This window comes from Maylandia zebra, linkage group LG10, assembly GCF_041146795.1.
Source record: "Maylandia zebra isolate NMK-2024a linkage group LG10, Mzebra_GT3a, whole genome shotgun sequence".
Lineage (NCBI taxonomy): Eukaryota > Metazoa > Chordata > Actinopteri > Cichliformes > Cichlidae > Maylandia > Maylandia zebra.
In genome coordinates this window covers 27462541-27480526 of record NC_135176.1, presented here as the reverse complement: position 1 = coordinate 27480526, position 17986 = coordinate 27462541, and the positions used below count along the sequence as shown (strand labels likewise).

General features: G+C 41.1%; 1 protein-coding gene across 2 annotated transcripts; it reads right to left on the bottom strand.

Moving 5' to 3' along the window:
• Positions 1-815: 815 nt before the first annotated feature.
• LOC101468387 (14-3-3 protein epsilon) lies at positions 816-17401 on the bottom strand. Of its 2 annotated transcripts, XM_014413645.3 has the most exons (7): positions 17158-17401; positions 10555-10754; positions 8734-8840; positions 7680-7886; positions 6606-6742; positions 5579-5633; positions 816-1930 (listed from the first exon to the last, which is right to left on the bottom strand). In XM_014413645.3, exons 1-6 carry the CDS (start codon positions 17219-17221, stop codon positions 5626-5628), a joined length of 723 nt encoding a protein of 240 aa, XP_014269131.1. In that variant the 5' UTR covers positions 17222-17401; the 3' UTR covers positions 816-1930; positions 5579-5625. The 2 variants fall into 2 exon arrangements, with proteins under 2 accessions (XP_014269131.1, XP_014269130.1); XM_014413644.4 differs by lacking the exon at positions 5579-5633 and having other exon boundaries at positions 17158-17399.
• Positions 17402-17986: the final 585 nt, after the last annotated feature.

Genomic DNA, 17986 nt, shown 5'->3' with positions numbered 1-17986 from the left:
CCACAGCAGCAACAGTTTCAGTGCTGTGCTTTGTTGGAGGCTGACATGTTTAGGCATGTGTTGCCAGGAAACAATAATACATGCTTAATTTGCCATGAAATAATGAAACGAGACCCAGCTGGCTATTTAACTGGCTGTCGGCTGATGGTCTATTACATGGGTGTTAAACACAAGGCCGGGGGACCCAGAACTGGCCCGGCACAGACTCTGTGGGCTGGATTTGACCCTTTAACTGCAGGTTTTACAGCTTTCCTCACAGCCATTCATGCTACACCAAATTAACCATCAAATGACAAAAGTTACTGACTTTTCATGACCAAATAAAATTTTTGGACCAACTTAAAAAAAAAAAAAAAAAAAAAAAAAGAACCTTTGTGTGAATTAAAAACCATCTGCTCTATAGTTCCAGGACAGTCTGGGTAACGAGCTACCTGAACTGTTTCTTAGATTCTTTATTGGCTAGAACTGAGCAAACTGAGACTTGCTGTTGAAATTGCACTTTAATACAATATCTCAAGAATTGTGTGTATAAACATGGCCTTTAATTCCTGATGAAAGTCTGAACTGTAATCACTCGCTGTTTAAATCCACTGTGATGCACAGACACAAAACTACAAATAAGTGTGTCATTGTCTGAAAGCTTACAGTCCTAACTGTAGGTTAAAGCTAAGTGCCGGTCCTACAGCGCCCCCATGACTGTGATCCAAGGATATCCTCTCACTCTGCAGGTCAGATACCCTCTGATCAACACAACGACAATTTCTTTTCCTAATTTCATGGATTTTAAATTGAAATAAATAAAAAAGAAAGAGACATGATTTTCAATTTGAAGTTTAATGTTAATTCCATGCTGTGTTTCAGTAAGAATACAGATGGTACTTGTGGCTCCGGTGAGAATATCCAGTAGTACAAATCAGATTCACTTTACACATACTGAACAGAAGGAGTAGGAAGAAGAGGAGGATGAGGAGAGGGAAGGGACAGAAGAAAACCTGAAAGAGTCAGGGGAGTAAAGATACAGCAGGCCTCTATTTCCCAAACTGTTTTTATATAGTGCCAATGCAAAACTGCATTACGTTACAATCAAAGAGTGTTGAGCAATCCCCTCCCACGCTCACACTGATGCACATTTTGTCTGTTAAAAAGCCATTACCTAACTATCTGCCATTAGCGAAAGCGCTACAGCCTCGCAGCACAAAACTTGGTCCAAAGAGTGGACAAGGAGAGAGGTCAGAGCGATGCTCGGAGGTGGGGGACGTTTCGTAATTTAACAAAAAAAGAAAGAAAGAAAATGAACATGTGTTGAAGAAGCAGGTGTAGTAACCACAAAAAAGAAAATGTAACGAGGGCACTTAGTTCTTCCAAAAAGCTTTAACACATCCCTTTTAAACCTCCCATCACTGCTGTGTTTCCTCAATGTGACAACTGACGAAGCACGGACAAGATACTGATCATCAACACACGCGCGCACATACACCGGAAAACAGCAAAGTATCGTCTTTAAATAAACTCTTGCACGTGTTACAAATACAGGCAAGCGTACTTGGCAACAGATGATAACAGCAAAATAAAGCAAAATAAAAACTGTGCAAGAGGACGTGAACCTTAAAGGGGGTACAGGCGTGCAAAAAAAAGAAAAAGTAATAAAACGAAGTGAAAACCCCCAGGGTGGGAAAAACGAGGGAGATGGCGTGCATACGAGGAGAAAAAGGTGGGGCAGGAGGGTGGAAATGGAGGGGATTGTAGAGTAGGAGTGGGCTGCAGAGTAAACCCAGCTGAACACTGTGGCTGGGGACAGGAGACAGTGCTGGGAGGAGGGAGTTAAGAGAGAAGGAGGGGGAGGAAGAGGAGGAGAGCTTGTCTTGTGTTGTTCGGTCTCACTGGGCCTCGTCCTCCGCATCTTGCAGTGCTTCTTTGTTCTGTTCTTCACCTGAGATGGAGACAAAAAGCACCAACAGTCACTGGGCTGCTGCTATACACTTAAAGACATTTCAAAAGCATCACCGGTGACGAGCAGCGTGAAGTGAAGCATGGATATCTAAACTACAGGACGGTTTGCCAGTCACGGATTTAGCCTGGACCTTAAAATATTGAATTTTTAGGCTTCATCCATGGTTGGAAAACTGCCTGTAAATCAGAAAATGATCAAATACTCACATAAAAGTACGTAACAGCTGTATAAAGAGCAGTAAGTACGATGACGGCACTAATTTAAAAGCCCTTTATGGTCCAAATGGAGTGAAATTAAGAAGATTAAACAGGGTTTGACATAACCTGTGTCCTGTGGGGCAAGCAGACTGGCCAGCTGCTGTTCTGTGACAGTGTTTCAACAGCACACAGGTATGATCTCACCTGTGAAGTAACCCATTTTTACCGCTCTTTGCTGTCAGTAGCCTACTGTCACATTGAATGAAGCGTTTGAGGTTAATGAAATTAAGAGGTGTTGAAAACAGCAGGGCTTCAAGACCCAACAGCTCGAGCTTCGTAGAATAAAAACACCTGCAGGTGGCTGGCATGTTTGTGTATGAAAACATTTTTGTACACACTTTAAAATATTTAAATAATATCAGCAAACCAGGAATGGGGATAAACAAAAAAAACGCTCCCACGGGTGTTTTGTGTAATATTTTCCAATATATCCCCTGGTCATCCGCAGTGAGTGTAAGCTGTCAGCCTGCTGTTTACCTCAGCTGTCAACATGCCCAGTGTGAATTATCCACGTACATTTGCTGTGGAGGATGCCATCAATCTTTGTGTAACGAGTCCGAAACGAGTCGATGAGTCAGTGAAGCTAAATCTGAGGTGATGAATTATTCCTCTTGGTAAGAGCTGCAGCTGTTTCTAAAGGTTTTTTTTTTTTTTTTTTTTTTTTTTAATCTTGTCAAACTCGACCAGTACGTGATTAAACTCTCGTAAAACCTGAGGATTTCCTTTAATTATTTATCAGTTTGAAAGTGTGATTTTTAGGATACTTAAGCCAAACATTAGTCGGTATAATGTTAGTTTATAACCAGCTGCTATTTGTCGTTTTCTGACTGAAAGCTGGAAACAGGAATATCTGTGGCTGAACTTTGTGCATATGCCTTTACAGGAGTTTTCCTCTTTAGGAGGAGTATATTTTAAAGAATCACACAAACGTATTTTTCTGACATAATGTTTGTGTTCTTCTAAACCAGCGGTGTCGAACTCCAGGCCTTGAGGGCCAGTGTCCTGCAGGTTTTAGATAACACCCTGGGTCAACACATGTGAATCCAATGATTAGTTCATTACCAGGCCTCTGGAGAACTTCAAGATATGTTGAGGAGGTGATTTAGCCATTTAGATCAGCTGTGTTGGATCAAGGACACATCTAAAACCTGCAGGACACCAGCCCTCGAGGCCTGGAGTTCGACGCCTGTGTTCTAAACATTGTAAAGGTCAGTTTCTAATGGTGAAGTAGTTTGCCACTGCCCCCTCTGGTGGCTATTAGAAAGAATGCAGCTTTGAGGCACTTATGCATAGACCCAGAGACTACAGACATCTTTTAGATACAGTCCAACAAAGCCAGCCATGCATTTAAATAAGGCAACATGTGTAATCTGTCTGCAGCTGTAATGTGATAAATTTATCTAATTTTAAATACTTATGTCCCTGATTAAACTGATTTAAGTTTAAACGACCATCATTGTAATAAGCGGGAGACGCTCAGATGCTAAAAATAACCCAAACATTTACATACAAACTGCAACTTTCACCAGTGACCGTCAACGTGCAGGCCAGTAAGGAGGAGCTGTGTGCAGACTTACTAACAAGGGCGAAATGCTTTGTGAACCTGTGCAACTGGTTGCTTAGAAAGGTTACCATAGAGACCGCACAGCCATCCGTGTAATGAAGCATTGAGAGGCACAAATAACAAAGGCCTGAGAATCTGTCATGATTAAAATAGAAAGCGTAACGGTGCTCATTAGCACCGCGGCTAACTGTGATGTGAGAGCACTGCAGGACACGGAGCAGCAGCCTCACATGCTGCCACTGCAGTTCCTCCGTTATGTCACACTTCCGCGAGGCTGCGTTCACAGGTTTCCAAACACCGACCCACACACATGTGATCTGCTGTGATGCCCCAGTGTGCAGGATTCAGTCACACCGACATGCATTTGTGAAGAAGCAGAGTGTCCGCAAATCCTTATGGTTAAATTAGAAGATGGAGTCATTTGTATGGTCACAGGAGGAAGGTGGGTTGTGTTTCTACATTTCAGATTCACAAGCCCACAACTGTGAGACTGACACCAGCATTTAGGGTGCAAAGCTTAAAAGCTGGAAAATTAACATTATAAAAACTGAAGTCGCCTGGTTCACTTAGAATAACTGATCATGGAGATAATCGTCCAATAACAATAATTTTGAAGGGGACCTGTTACACTTTTCCAATATTTTCTATCAATTATGCAAAGTCACAGTGGTGGAGGCTCATATTAAACATGGCTCACATGATGAGAGGAGCACATGCACAAGGCTCAGGTTTCAGACTGCTCTAAACACTGTTTCCCGCAGTTTTTTCTACTCTTGGCTCTGCATGATGCCATTGAGAGTTTGAGAGGGGCAACCAATCAGAATAAAGGTGGCTTGTTTGAAACCACAAGGTTGTGTAACCATGCAAAGCCATTCTTGTAGAGCAGGGCTGCCCAATCCCAGTCCTCGAGAGCTACTATCCTGCAGCTTTTAGATGCATCCCTACTCCAACACAGCTGAATCAAATGGTTTGATTACCTCTTCAGCATGCCATCATGTTTGGCAAAGGCCTGATAACAAGCCATTCATTTGATTCAGGTGTGTGGGAACAAGGATGCATCTAAAAGCTGCAGGACGGTAGCTCTCGAGGACCGGGATTGGGCACCCCTGTTGTAGAGGATAAGAATTAAAATATTGAGCAAAGGGACAAATAAGCTACATTTTATAGCTAGATTTGGTTACTTTGTGTAACTGCACCTCACTATGATACTTAAAAGCCTTGGCATAGTGACGCTTCATCTTTCTCATTAAGACATTTAAAGTAAATGGTCTGGTTCTTATACAGTGCTATTCAAAGCGTTTTAGTAGTTGACCAGCTACCTCCTGAGCTAGAGCCACCCCTGATGTGTCAAACTGGTCTCAAAGACAGTCTGGATATACTTTTGTAATATTATTAAGCACCTAAATATTACTTTATGAAAGGTTAAAAACACAAAACTGCCATTTAAAGTAGTTTAAATTGTTACAACTCCGATGTGAATGTGTTTTACTTCATTTGATAAATAGTTATACTGAAAATCTGACTAGGCCAAGAAGCAGATTCGGGACGTCGGCCGTTTACTGGGAGGTATTTCAGCCTTTTATCTAAGTTTTTTTTGACTTGCGAAGACAAATCAAACATAGACAATCAAACATAGTGCTGAAAAAAGTGGAAGAGGTTAGCAACACAATGCGACAAATTACCGCTCTGTACCCCTAAAAACACTGGACTTGGTGCTGTGAGTAAGTTAGTGAGGGATGTTAGGGTGGTGAGGCAAGACTAACGGCTTGAGGTGGAAAAAAGCCCAAGACAAGAGGAATGACTTACAAAATAGACCTTTAAAAACAGAGAAGAGAGAAGGAGGAGGGCTGTCCTTAAGAATCTACAGGGGAGAGAAGTTAAAAGAGTTCGTGAGTATCGACCCTGAAAGGAGGGAGTGATTTTATACACTGCTCAAAAAATTAAACACTTTTTAATCAGAGTTTAGCACCAAGTCAGCTAAACTTGGGGGATACTGATCTAGTCAGTTAAGAAGCAGAGGGGGTGGTTAAGGGAAAAAAATGCCAGACGCCTCCACCTTTAAAATTCTCATCTTCTCTGGCTGATTTTTCTCTAGTTTTATGTTTGGATAGGGTCACTGTCACTACTGGTAGCATGAACCGATACCTAGATCTTACAGAGGTTGCACAGGTAGTCCAACTCCTCCAGGATGGTACATCAATACGTGCTATTGCCTGAAGGTTTGTCAGACCCTACGCTGGTGCAGTGGGTCCTGGTTCCTCCTGGTGCATGATGATGCCCGGCCTCATGTAGTGAGAGTATGCACGCAGGCTCTTTACACCACTGATTGGCCCCAGCATCCGCCAATAGAACAACATTTTGTTTTGGTCCTTCTAATGCTGCCAGACCTCAGACCGCCCAGGAACTCAGTGATGCCCTGGTCCAGATCTGGGAGATCCCGGTGGACACCATCTCTTAAGGAGAATGCCCCGAGGTTGTCAGGCAGGCATGCAAGCACGTGGGTGCAATAAAAACTACCATAGTACCATTTTTGCATTGCTGCAGTGAAATTCTGGCAGAATGCACTAGCCTGCCATCTTTGAATTTAGCTCTCTGTATGTTAAAGGCTTTCATTTCTGTCAAATGATGTAGCATCCTAACACATTACCATGCCCATATCAATATAGTTATCCAGTAATTTTTTGGAGCAGTGTAGAAACCACAGAACTCAGAGGAAAGGCCGGACGAAACCTGTTTGCTAGATTTTTGACCATAAAAGAGGCAGAAATAAAAAAGGGGCAAACAAAGAAAGCAGAAATACTAAGCCTGAACAGTAAAGTCATGGTTCTCTCACCATCTCCCTGCACATCTGAGGTCCATAGTGTCAAGTTGTCACGTAGCAACTGCATGATAAGCGTAGAGTCCTTATAGCTTTCCTCACTCAGGGTATCCAGTTCTGCAATGGCATTGTCAAATGCTTCCTTCGCCAACCTGTCAGCAGAGAAGATACGAACCAACACAGAGGAGCTGAGGATTCACTTCACACAGTGGAAGCACAGACATATCAAAAGTGAAGCAAATGTGGAAGTGTGACAGTCGGATCCACCATTCATCCATCACATCTGGTGTCCAAAATCTAATTATTTTTCTTAATCCATGGACCATTCTGAATATTTATGTGTGCCATTATTCATTTTCTGCTCCTTATCTGGGTCCAGGTTGCAAGTGCAGCAAGCTAAACCCTGCTCACCTTCTCCAACTTATCTAGATATACTCCCAAATGTTCCCTGGAGGCTCTTCCCATGGCCAACCTGGAAGATATCCAGGAAGCAGTATGGTGAGATACCCAAACAAATGACCGGCTGGTGCCAGTGTGATCTTTTTTTCAAACTGGAAAACTGTAGTCCTTTGTCGATAAGCTACGCTGTGAGACGAGTCAAAATAAAGTCAATGTGGTTGAATAGCCAGTTCATGAATCATTTCATCTGGCACCCTGGATGGCTCAACTCCTAAACGATGCTCCTCTTTGTAATGAGTAATGAAAGGCAGTAATGAGAGACCGCGAGTCCAAGCTGCTTATATTATCCAAGTCTTCTTTTTTCAGCCTACCACAAAAGTAAGAAATAAACTACTGAACAGCACAAAATTGACTTAAATTTTAAATTTCTTTCAATAAATCATTCCATTAAAAAGCATAAGATGACATCCACAAACTGCTTTTACTTTCACACCTTTTTTTTTAGTTTGTAGTTTCCTTTCAGTTCACTAACAATCTTGAAGCCTCACGTGATGTAAAACCCCCGTAGCCCCATCAAAGACGCCACAGGAAGTCCTGCTTGTAGACGTCAAACTTGTTTTGTTGTTTTCGTGCACCCCCCCCCCCCACACACACACACACATCAAAAACAACTCGATCTCGTGCACTCACCTGCAAGCACGGTCCGGCGAGTTGAGGATTTCATAATAGAAAACAGAAAAGTTAAGGGCCAGTCCCAGACGGATGGGGTGCGTTGATGGGAGTTCGATCATGGCGATGTCGCTCGCAGCTTTGTACGCTACCAAACTGTTCTCGGCTGCCTCCTTCCTGTCGTTGCCTGTGGCAAACTCTGCCAGGTACCTGTGGTAATCTCCCTTCCTGAGTGGGGCAAACACAAAGGCCATGAAGAACATATGGGCAGTCTGAAGGGTAAAGCCACTTTTAACTGTTCAAAATAAATCAGGGGTATTGGTTAATACTTATCATGGAAAAAGATTTTTTTTAATAAAAATGAACAAAGACCACATTAGGATCATAGGTACAGTTAGACCGGCGCCTAATCCCCTTAACTAGGGCACAATTCTAATCAGAGAAGCATCTTTTAGAGGGCAACTAAACAGAGTAAGCAAAACACTCCTGAAACAAGCTTCGTTTACTCCCAAGTTTGTGATTTTCCTTCAATCATCTACTTCTTAAATTTAAGAGAGGTACCGTGTACCATTTCATCGTGGGAGATTAAAAATGCATCCAATTTTTCTGACAGGCCAGTTTCTGCACAGTGCATGATTTTTACCCCACAGCCTCCAGACTTCAGCTTCACCTCAACCTTTAATGGTTTATTCTAAATGGGACAGGGCTGTGCTCCTCTAAATAAGGCCACAGAAACGGAGAAAAATACTAAATAATAAATATCAGACTGTCATTTGTGATTAAAAGTTTAGTCTAGTTATGCAAGACATCACAACCCAACAGTATCTTAACAAAATGAGAGAAAATGTGTTAGCAAATGTTTGTGTTAAATGGCCAAACAACCTGAAATTAACATTTGCTTATTTAACAATCAATTCTGCAACAACAAATATACATTAAAAAACTCAGATTCACACTATAACAACAACTCTGACATGTAAACCTACTGAATGTCCCATAATTTGTAATTATCTGGGCGACCACACCACTTTCCTCATTTTGTTAGTACAATTTCAGATATGAACTGGATACCTACATTTTATAGTAGAAAACCTTAGATTCTCCCGTGGTAGCAGCTAAGATGAGATGCTTGTCCAGTACATCCAGAATGTCATTGCAGATTGATTTCAGCTCTTTCTCAACCTGCAGAACAAAACACAGATGATTCTGTTAGTACACCATGTTCCTACTCACTCTGTGTGCTTTGAGACCTTTGCAGATATTGGCGTGTTCAATTAGACAGCACTAACCTGACAGTGTTTGACAGCCACTCTTGTGCTAGCTAATGCTATAAAAACTTTTTCCAACTTGTTGTGCCTTTTCCATAGTAACAAATAAGCAGTAAACAATGCCACAAAGAAATAAAGAAATGCTTCCCATTGATGGCTAACTTATTACCTGGACCAGGGACCTGGTCTGGTCTCCACTTAAGCAAACAGGGCTTCTTCCTGGCTTTTCACAATAAAAGCCTTCATTATATAGTAATATGATGGCTACTTACGACAGACCTCTCTCCTTTATCTTTTTTATTTTTAGGTTATGAGACACATTTTAACAAATGAATATTTGACATCTATGAAGCTCATTTTGATGTCCATTAACAAAACAGCAAACAAAACAAAAAGGTGAAAAAAGCTTTTTGTATAAAATAATGATAAATATAGTGGAGACCAGAGAAAGTTGAATAACATAATTCTAAAAAACCTAAATATAATGCATTTGCTTCGATGCTTCGTTTAATCCGCAACTCTGTAGCGCTCAGCTGTCACCATGTAAGCGCAAGCGCTTCACCCACATTTGCAACTAAAAATAGACCTGCAATTCAAGGCTTCAGAGTTAGATTCGAATCAACACAAAATATATTAATTAAATAAACTGTATGAATATTTGAAAGTACTTTTCTAAGTCTTTTTTTTTTTTTTTTGCACGGCAGTAAAACTGAGCCGCTGACCTGTAGCCGTTAACATGGACACTGAATTACTATTAACATCTACACCATCAGAACGTCTGCAGCAGGAAACTTCAGTTCTGAGAGTGCTGATATGCTCACTTTTCTATACGTCGCTCTTTATTTTCTACAGGCTTACAGGCCCATATTCTTACTCACTAGTACATTTAAGCACACACACCCCACATCCCAAATTGACCTCATCCAGGAGATGAAACTGAACTCTTTTTTTTTTGCCTCATGCTAATGTAAGAAAGAAGAGTAAAGGCTGGTTAACTTTATGTCTTAGTGTAGGTTGTAGGTCTATTTGACTTTACTGTGCTGGTGATTATTTAAAAGGAATGAGCTGAGCTTTTTATTTGACTGATATTTAAAACATTGCAGTTCATTTTGAAAGACCTGTTTGTTTGTTTTTTTATCTCTTGAATATTTATTATGATTATTAAGAAAAGTATTTCTCATAGGATTACTGGATGGATACGACAGAATACTTTATTAATAAAATAATCAAGTTTTGCAGCTGTAGCATAGAGCTTAGGGGATTTAACTCCAGAGTCAGCATGCAGTTAGTCCCACAGTGGGCGTTCTCTGAATTCTGCTGTTACTGGGAGTTTCTCTGGAGCATAATTGGGAAAAAATGCAATTTAGAGTTATTTCGTGGCTGCCACCTGCCTCATCATTTTGGGCTGTGAAACCATTTCCTGGAGGAGAGCTCTCATCTCCATGAAATAACTGTGCAGGTACTAATGTCTAACCAGTGCTACCTCAGTCCTGAGGGTTTGTTTTTTTAAAATCACTCTGTGAAGTAGTGGCAAGAAGAAAAAAATACAATCACTTCACGTGTGGTAAGAGCAGAATCAGAATGAAAAACAAGGACAGCATCAGATGTGGGTTTAAACTGCGTCTGACCGTTTTCCTGTATTCTCGGATCATCTTTAGTTTGTCTTCGCCTCCTTTGTTTTCTTCTTTCTGTTCGAGGCTGCTGATTATCCTCCAGGAGGCTCTCCTGGCTCCGATTACGTTCTTGTACGCTACAGAGAGAAGGTTCCTCTCCTCCACCGTCAGCTCCACGTCCATACTCGCCACGTTCTTCATCGACTCCACCATTTCTGAAAGAAGCAAAATAGAAACAAACGGCTGAATGTCGGGTGAATTATCCACAGGACGAGGGGAGCAATGTTGGAACTACCATGATTTTTCTTTTAAAACTTTAAACTCAGTTTCAGGCTGTTTGAAGCTTCACCCACATAGGAGAGGGGATCCAATCAGAAAAATGCTTTCTGAAGGGTGGGGATAGGGGAGCCCTCTTGTTTTAGACCCGGGGTGGGGAACTCCAGGCCTCAAGGGCCGATGTCCTGCAGGTTTTAGATGTGACCTTGATCCAATCACAGCTGATTTAAATGGCTAAATTACCTCCTCAACATGTCTCGAAGTTCTCCAGAGGCCTGGTAATGAACTAATCATTTGATTCAGGTGTGTTGACCCAGGACGAGATCTAAAACCTGCAGGACACCGGCCCTTGAGGTCTGAAGTTCCCCCACCCCTCTTTTAGACAGTCAAGAGGCTCCACTGAGGCCTAATTTAACACAAATAAAGATTATTTTGAAATGTGAATCATGCAAAGCCACTCTAGGAGAATTAAGGAGGTTTAAAGGAGGGGTTGCTGAAGGAGCTAATACTCCAATATTTGAGCTGAAGTATTAAATTTACTGATTGCAGATTTCAAGATCAAAAATAGGAAATTTGCATAAATTTCATTACATCTGATTGGAATTATAAAGAGAAATTTTCTGCTGGGTTAAACAACAGAAAAGGTAAATGTGAAAATATTTCTGCTTTAATATTCAGCACTGAGTCTTCATTACCGTTATTAACATTCATTGTTTTTAAATTAAAAACAAGCACATCTTCATGCCATTAGCTCAGTCCTGAAAGGTTTCTGTCATCTTCAGTGATTTATTAATGGAGCGCCCGGGATGCTGACCAATTATAAACTCCTCTAATGTAGACATTTACCATCGTGGACACCTTCGGGGAGGCGATGGAAACTGAGCCAGAACATTAAACCAGAGGGCTGAGCCAAATCATCTTCAGTACGTTAAAACATCTCATGTTTGATTCATGGCAGCAAAACAAAACGATTGGCACTTATCTCAGGAGTAATTCGTCAGCACAACGAGCTTCTTCCCCGAGGGGTCAAATAAATGAGGCAACGGGGAGCCTCTTTAATCAAGAACACAAACACCGAAAATTAACTGGATCTGTTTCAACTTAAAAAGAAATACCTTTATTCTAGCATGTAATAACTTACATAAGAAGCATCAAAGATGGCAGGATGAAAGACAAAAAGTGGTTAAAACAAGCCACACACCACATTAAAACATCTAATTTGGATGTAATTTCTTGCCTTGTCACCCAGCCCAGCACTGGAGGGAAAATACAAGTGCCAATCATCCAGTTTGTGACGTATGATCATATACAGTCAGCAGGAGCAATGAGCTGGTTTACAAACCAGGAGGACTCAACATGCTGCTCCACCTCGGCCTGCTCTCAGAGCAAATCAGTGAGCCCCTCGTGCTTTTAAAGCATTTTTCAAGTGAAGCCTCCACAGGCTGTATTTGGACACCAAGTCATTAAAAGGAATCTGCACAAGCACAATAGACGTTCACGACCTTTTTTAGCTGTGCAGTGGCAGACAAAGCTACTCCCTATCATAGTAAAGATGTAGGTAAGTAAAAGTGACATGCATCTCTGTTTGAATACTAAAAAACTCATTTTTTTTATCAGTGATCTCAATTATGTAACACTGTTATTCATTTACTTAAATGCTCAGGTATTCAACTTTGGAAAAAATGAAATTTATAGGAGATGTATTTAACGTGAGGGCTGTTCTACATCTGCTTTGAATCTACACCGTGGGTACATCATAACCACAAACTTTCTGAAAGTGTAAGCCACATCGTGCTGTGCACCTCCTTAGAAACCACAGCTCGCATTAATCCGGCAGATCAGTATTGTCGTTTCCTCTAGTGCATTTCTGGCTACTACTTCTTCTACACCCAATTTTCAAACTGACTAGAAAAGAGAAACTCCACCGCCAACTAGGATTTTGGTTGTGAACCAAAACTACATGGGCTCGACACAGCCCATTAAGTCCATCATGTAAGGATGCCCGCTGGTCCGCTCTCAGCCGTTTCTACCATAGTGCTAAATTTACAAAATATACAAAATTGATTTAATTTTTTTATTCAGTATGCTGTCAAATGAGTGACTGAGCACAAAACGAACGCAGATTTCTGCTTCGGCTTTGTGACCCAGAAGCTACGTCCACGACCTCTACCAAAGGAATTCTGCAGGTACCAACATGTTCAACGAGAGGCCTGGAGATCTCCACAGTAGCCGAAAAGTGGATCAGAAGAGAGGAAGGCTCTTGTCCAATCATTGATTTCCAAACACCGGGCGCAGGGGGTGCTGTCGACATTTCAACAGCACTGGGTGAGTGACTCTTCCAGTCTGCATGTTGAAGTATTCTTGTGGCAATATATTGAACCCCGAGTTGCCCTTGATACAACCATCAGAGGGTGAGTGTGTGGAAATGTTAGGTTAAAAGCACTTAGGCATAGGAGAAATACTTCTATGAAGCATTAATTATAGTAGAAAAGCACTGCGTAAGTACCAAATCCAATATGCATTAGCCATTATCGTATTTCTGCTTGTTTGAAATTGTTACTTTCCAGCTACATGCAGGAAAAGCTTGCTTTTGCCTGTACTGCAGCAACCTGTTCCTGTGATGTTTTATTCCTTTTTGCCTTTGTTTCTCTTCCTCAATTACTTCAGCTGGAAGCTTTTTATAAGCAGCAGCACCCCAGAAAGAAAGACCAGCCTAAAAATAGCACAAACACAGACACTGGCGTGTTTGTTTGCACAATGATTAACTAGAGCTGGGCGATAGAACGATAACGATATGTATCGCGATATAACTTTTACTCGATAGAGAAATTAAGCTATCGCGATAGACCTCGCCGCTCTTGTCCTCTTAATAAAAAAAAAAAAAAAAAAAAAAGGTCAGCCAATCCAAATTAAGTAGCGCAGAGCCGAACCAATCACAGCCGCAGCATCACGTCGCGTGACTTGTTACGTACAGCACAAGTGCCAAGCCGCACGTGTGTTTGTTTGGGAAGCAGCCAGCGGGTAATGGAGCCAGCGCGTAATGGAGGAAATGAGTGTGCCGACTAGAAAAATCAACCGAGCGTGACCGAAGAGAAAACAGATGATGGTTCCAATGCCGGAGAGATTGTCGAACGGAAGAGCCATAGAAGTTCCGTAGTGTGAAGGTATTTCGGCTATTTCAAGTCTGACAAAAAACAGAGTAGCGTGCACTGTAAATTGTGCCGAAAACAAGTCTGGAAATACAAACTGGTGCATGCGTCACACTGTGCACCACGTTATTGTTTCAGTGAAATGAATTTCTACAATACTGTTACTGTTAATTCTACTCTCTGCAGTGTTTAAATGCTTACATATACACACAGTTACTGTCCCTCCACACTTACGACTCGGTTCTGCTTCTATGCCCCAGCTTTGTTTACTTTTTCCCACCGAGGCTTCTAGACTTCTGATTGGCCAACATTTCTGCACGGTTAGGAATCTAGCGCCACCTGCTGCTTTGGCATGTTCATAGCAGCGTTTTCCTTCATTTCTGCCTTTATGTGTGGACGAGATTATTTTTTAAAACGAAAACGGAAAATCTCCGTTTTCAAAAATACCCGTGTACGTGTGGACGTAGCCTCAGTCTCTGACTGGAAGCGCTAATTCGTCATTCGGCTTTTGTCAGACTAAAGTAACTGTTAAAACTGTTTGAAAAGCTCAGCTATACAACAAGGAGAGATTGAGAATTTCCTTTTAGTTCTCAGTTTATTTGATATTGATAAAAGTTAGTCAGTTTTGTCTGTTCTTCTGTAAAACAAACTAAGATTTATTTTTAGAATTAATATTTTGTTTCTAAGTGGAATTGACAATTTAGTCTGTTTCGTTTGTTCTATTTTGAAACTTAAACGCTTTAGCGGCTGCCTTTTGTGTAGTTTGCAATATTTGCCTTTATTTATCTGAAAAAGTCTCATGTTCCTTAAGTACATCTACCCTGTTGAACTTATTATGGGAAATAAATATTTAAATAAAAACAAGCTGCTGATTATTTCACATTTTACTTGTGAGCAACAGCACATTTAAATCTTACAAATTCTTACAAGTTATTTGGCTTATATCGTGATAGATATCGTTATCGCCTGAAATGAAAAAAACATATCGTGATATGAAAAAATCTCATATCGCCCAGCTCTATGATTAACCCATAAAATGCATGATTAAATGCAAATTTATATTGACGGCAGGGAAATTTCTGCACCCCATCTACAAAAAAAAAGAGGCAGACACTCTGAACCAAATGGCTGCAATTAATACCAGCAGCTGCAGACAAACTTGGGAAATGTGACTTTTTGTTGAGAAAGAGGTTCGTTTTCACACTCTGAACCAGGCAAACGGAGATCAGAGAGTGTGGAAAGTGCACAGTTTAACACATCAGCGATGCTTTCACGCATAAACTCCTGCACACAGCAGGAGGTAGGCCATTTTACACCAGGGCTGGGCGGTATGCTGGTCATAATTCCACGCATGACACGAATCTTTCAAATACTGATAAACTGGAGAACAGCCAAAGAGCCAGCTGTGGTTTCTATACTGACCACCGGGAGCGATGCAGATCGACAAACCGAGCATCTGTCTTCCACACGGTTTTAGTCATATGACGCAAGAATTAAACATCCTCTGCTAGCACTCTTAAAAAGGGCAAACATCATGGCACTATAATTTGAAGAGTAAACTAGGGCATGCTGGGTAATGCTAACTTACAGCCTGTTGGAAGTGGCTCCATCAAAAGTGTGGAAAGACTCCACAATAACTAATTGAGGAGCCCTGCCGTCAGTTTATTTAAAAGGAGACTTGCTTTGCAGCTCTGCCAAAACACAGTAACAAGGAAACAGAGATGGTTTTAAACATGGACGTAGCTTCCACATTGGAAACAAAGGCAATGTCTGCTGCAGTAAATCTGCACCACCAGACAGCGACAGCTGAGCTACAAAAAGACTTCCGGTACTATTGATGTTCATGAGAAATTCGCCGCAAGTACGTTCCTGCTCAGTTTATGGGCTCAAGGGCTTGTAAAGATCATTACGCTCATTGTTAAGGCTAACAATTAGCGAGCTACTTTGCCAGTAAAGAAGCACCCCCTCCTCGTTACATCCGATTCGTTTTTAAACCGCGATGGCGAAAGCCTTCAAAATAGGACCTCAGATGCCAATGGGTGATGTCACTATATTTACATCTTTTTGATACAGTCTATGCAGGGAATCAGGTGAGGATAACTCAATGCTAACAGCTGTTTTCACTTGAAAACTTGACCAAATGTTAGCTTTATTTCTAAACGGTGGCAAAAACAGCACAAACAGACCGCCTCTGTGCTTAATATTAGTTCCATTTAAACAACTTTGAGTAAATTACTGTTCTAATTGAAGAATGAAATGTGTCATGTTTGTGGTGGCTGCTTTGGCTTATTTTACTTGTTGCATGGCAATATGCAGTTTCTAGAAAGAGGAATTTAACTAAGGAACTGCAAGGCAGGCAATACTAATAAGATTTCCTTGCCTCATGACTGTGTACATTTACTAATATATTTTTTGAGATTACTGAAAGGCACTAAAGGCAAACTAAAACTCTTCAGGTACTGGCTCATCTGGACTTCTGATCAAGATTACAGTTTAGGTACAAGACTAACATCTTATAATGACCAGGCTGAAAAACACCTTGTAGTTTGCCAGCTACGGCGCAAATTGAGAAGCCCCTCAGAGAAGAAGAAAAAAGTTGATCCGCACAGAAATTCCTCAAACGTGATTTTAAGAGCTTAATTACGTGCACGTTTTCCATTAGACTCACTGCCACACGGGCTTCTCTTGAAACCCTTTGTGGGGCCGATTTGTAAGCAATAACTGGAGCCGTTTTCTGGGGATTTTTCCACTCGTTATTGATCAGAAAGATCAGCGTCAGCGGAGCTGCAGGTCGTGTTTGTAGGGGTATGGGCATTCGTCGTGGTTTTTCTGAATGGAGTTCGGCGTGACGGGGCTGAAGAAAGGCTAGCCAGCTAGTTAGCCGTTTAATAGCTCGCTAACTAAGAAGAACCGCTTAGCACCGCGTAACTAACACAAATGTTCGCTGGCAGCAGTGCACACCGCGGGACACGCTTTCCAGCACGCTGGCTGCGCCTTCCTCATGAGCTGAAAACTACATTTAAACGTATATTGTTTCATTCGGCTGGGGAAACCTCCGCCATTTTGTCTCGTCTCACCCAACAAATCCATGTGAACTGCTTCACCTGCGTCTCCAAACCCCCTGCGCAGGGAGACAGAGGGGGAAAGAGGGGCCAGGCGGTCTGCAACCACCGATATCTGTCCGCAGCCTTACCGTCATATCTCTCCGCTTGTTCGGCGAGTTTAGCCTGGTATACTAAGTTCTCTCTGTCCGCCATGGTGCTCGGATACTGGGGCTTTTCGTGGCGTCCCAGTGGAAAGGGAGGATTATCGGCTGCTCTGCGATTCCTGGTGGTGGATCAGCAACAGCACTGTCGCTTCGCTGAACCGAAGAGCCACCGGTAGCACTGGCGTAAAGATGGCGCCGCTGCTCCATCCGGGAAATCCACGCAGCGGACTCATCCACGCCTACAGCCTCCAGCCAAGTCAATAAAATATATTCAAATAAAATCAATAATAAAGGTAGTGATTTAAAAAAAAAAAAAAGAAGAAGAAGTGCGTGAATGAATAAAAAAGTCACGTAAATACATTTAAATAAAACTGAAATTAAAAAACTTCACGTTATATTAAAAAATTAAGGTCACTAAAAAAACAAAGAAAGAATATACACGAATAAGTTAAAAAGGTCCGGAATATAAATAAAATTAAAAATAAGCTAAAGAAAAAAATAAATAAATAAATGAAAAAGTAATGAAATACAGTTAAAAATAATTTAAAACATAAGATAAAAAACTTATGAAATACATTTAGAAATAAAATAGAAAAATAAAAAAATAAAAAAACTGAAAAATACAAAAAGAACCAAGTCTCAAAATAAACTGTCCTCTAAGTAAATTAAGTAAATTCAAAACCCTCCAACACCTTAATGTTAACGCCTTAATAATTCACTTACACTCTTCATTGAATATCTAACATGTTAAAGCACAAAGAAGCACTTTATTTTTTTTATTATTATTTTCCAAATAACTATATTAATAATTACT

Excerpts from the sequence above, each read along its gene's own strand:
- LOC101468387 (XM_014413644.4), bottom strand. The coding sequence starts at position 17,221 with ATGGCGGACAGAGAGAACTTAGTATACCAGGCTAAACTCGCCGAACAA. Across the intron at positions 10,755-17,157 it reads ACAAGCGGAGAGATATGACG|AAATGGTGGAGTCGATGAAG; the intron begins GTAAGGCTGCGG and ends TGCTTCTTTCAG. Across the intron at positions 7,887-8,733 it reads AAGGTTTTCTACTATAAAAT|GAAGGGAGATTACCACAGGT; the intron begins GTAGGTATCCAG and ends TGCCCCACTCAG.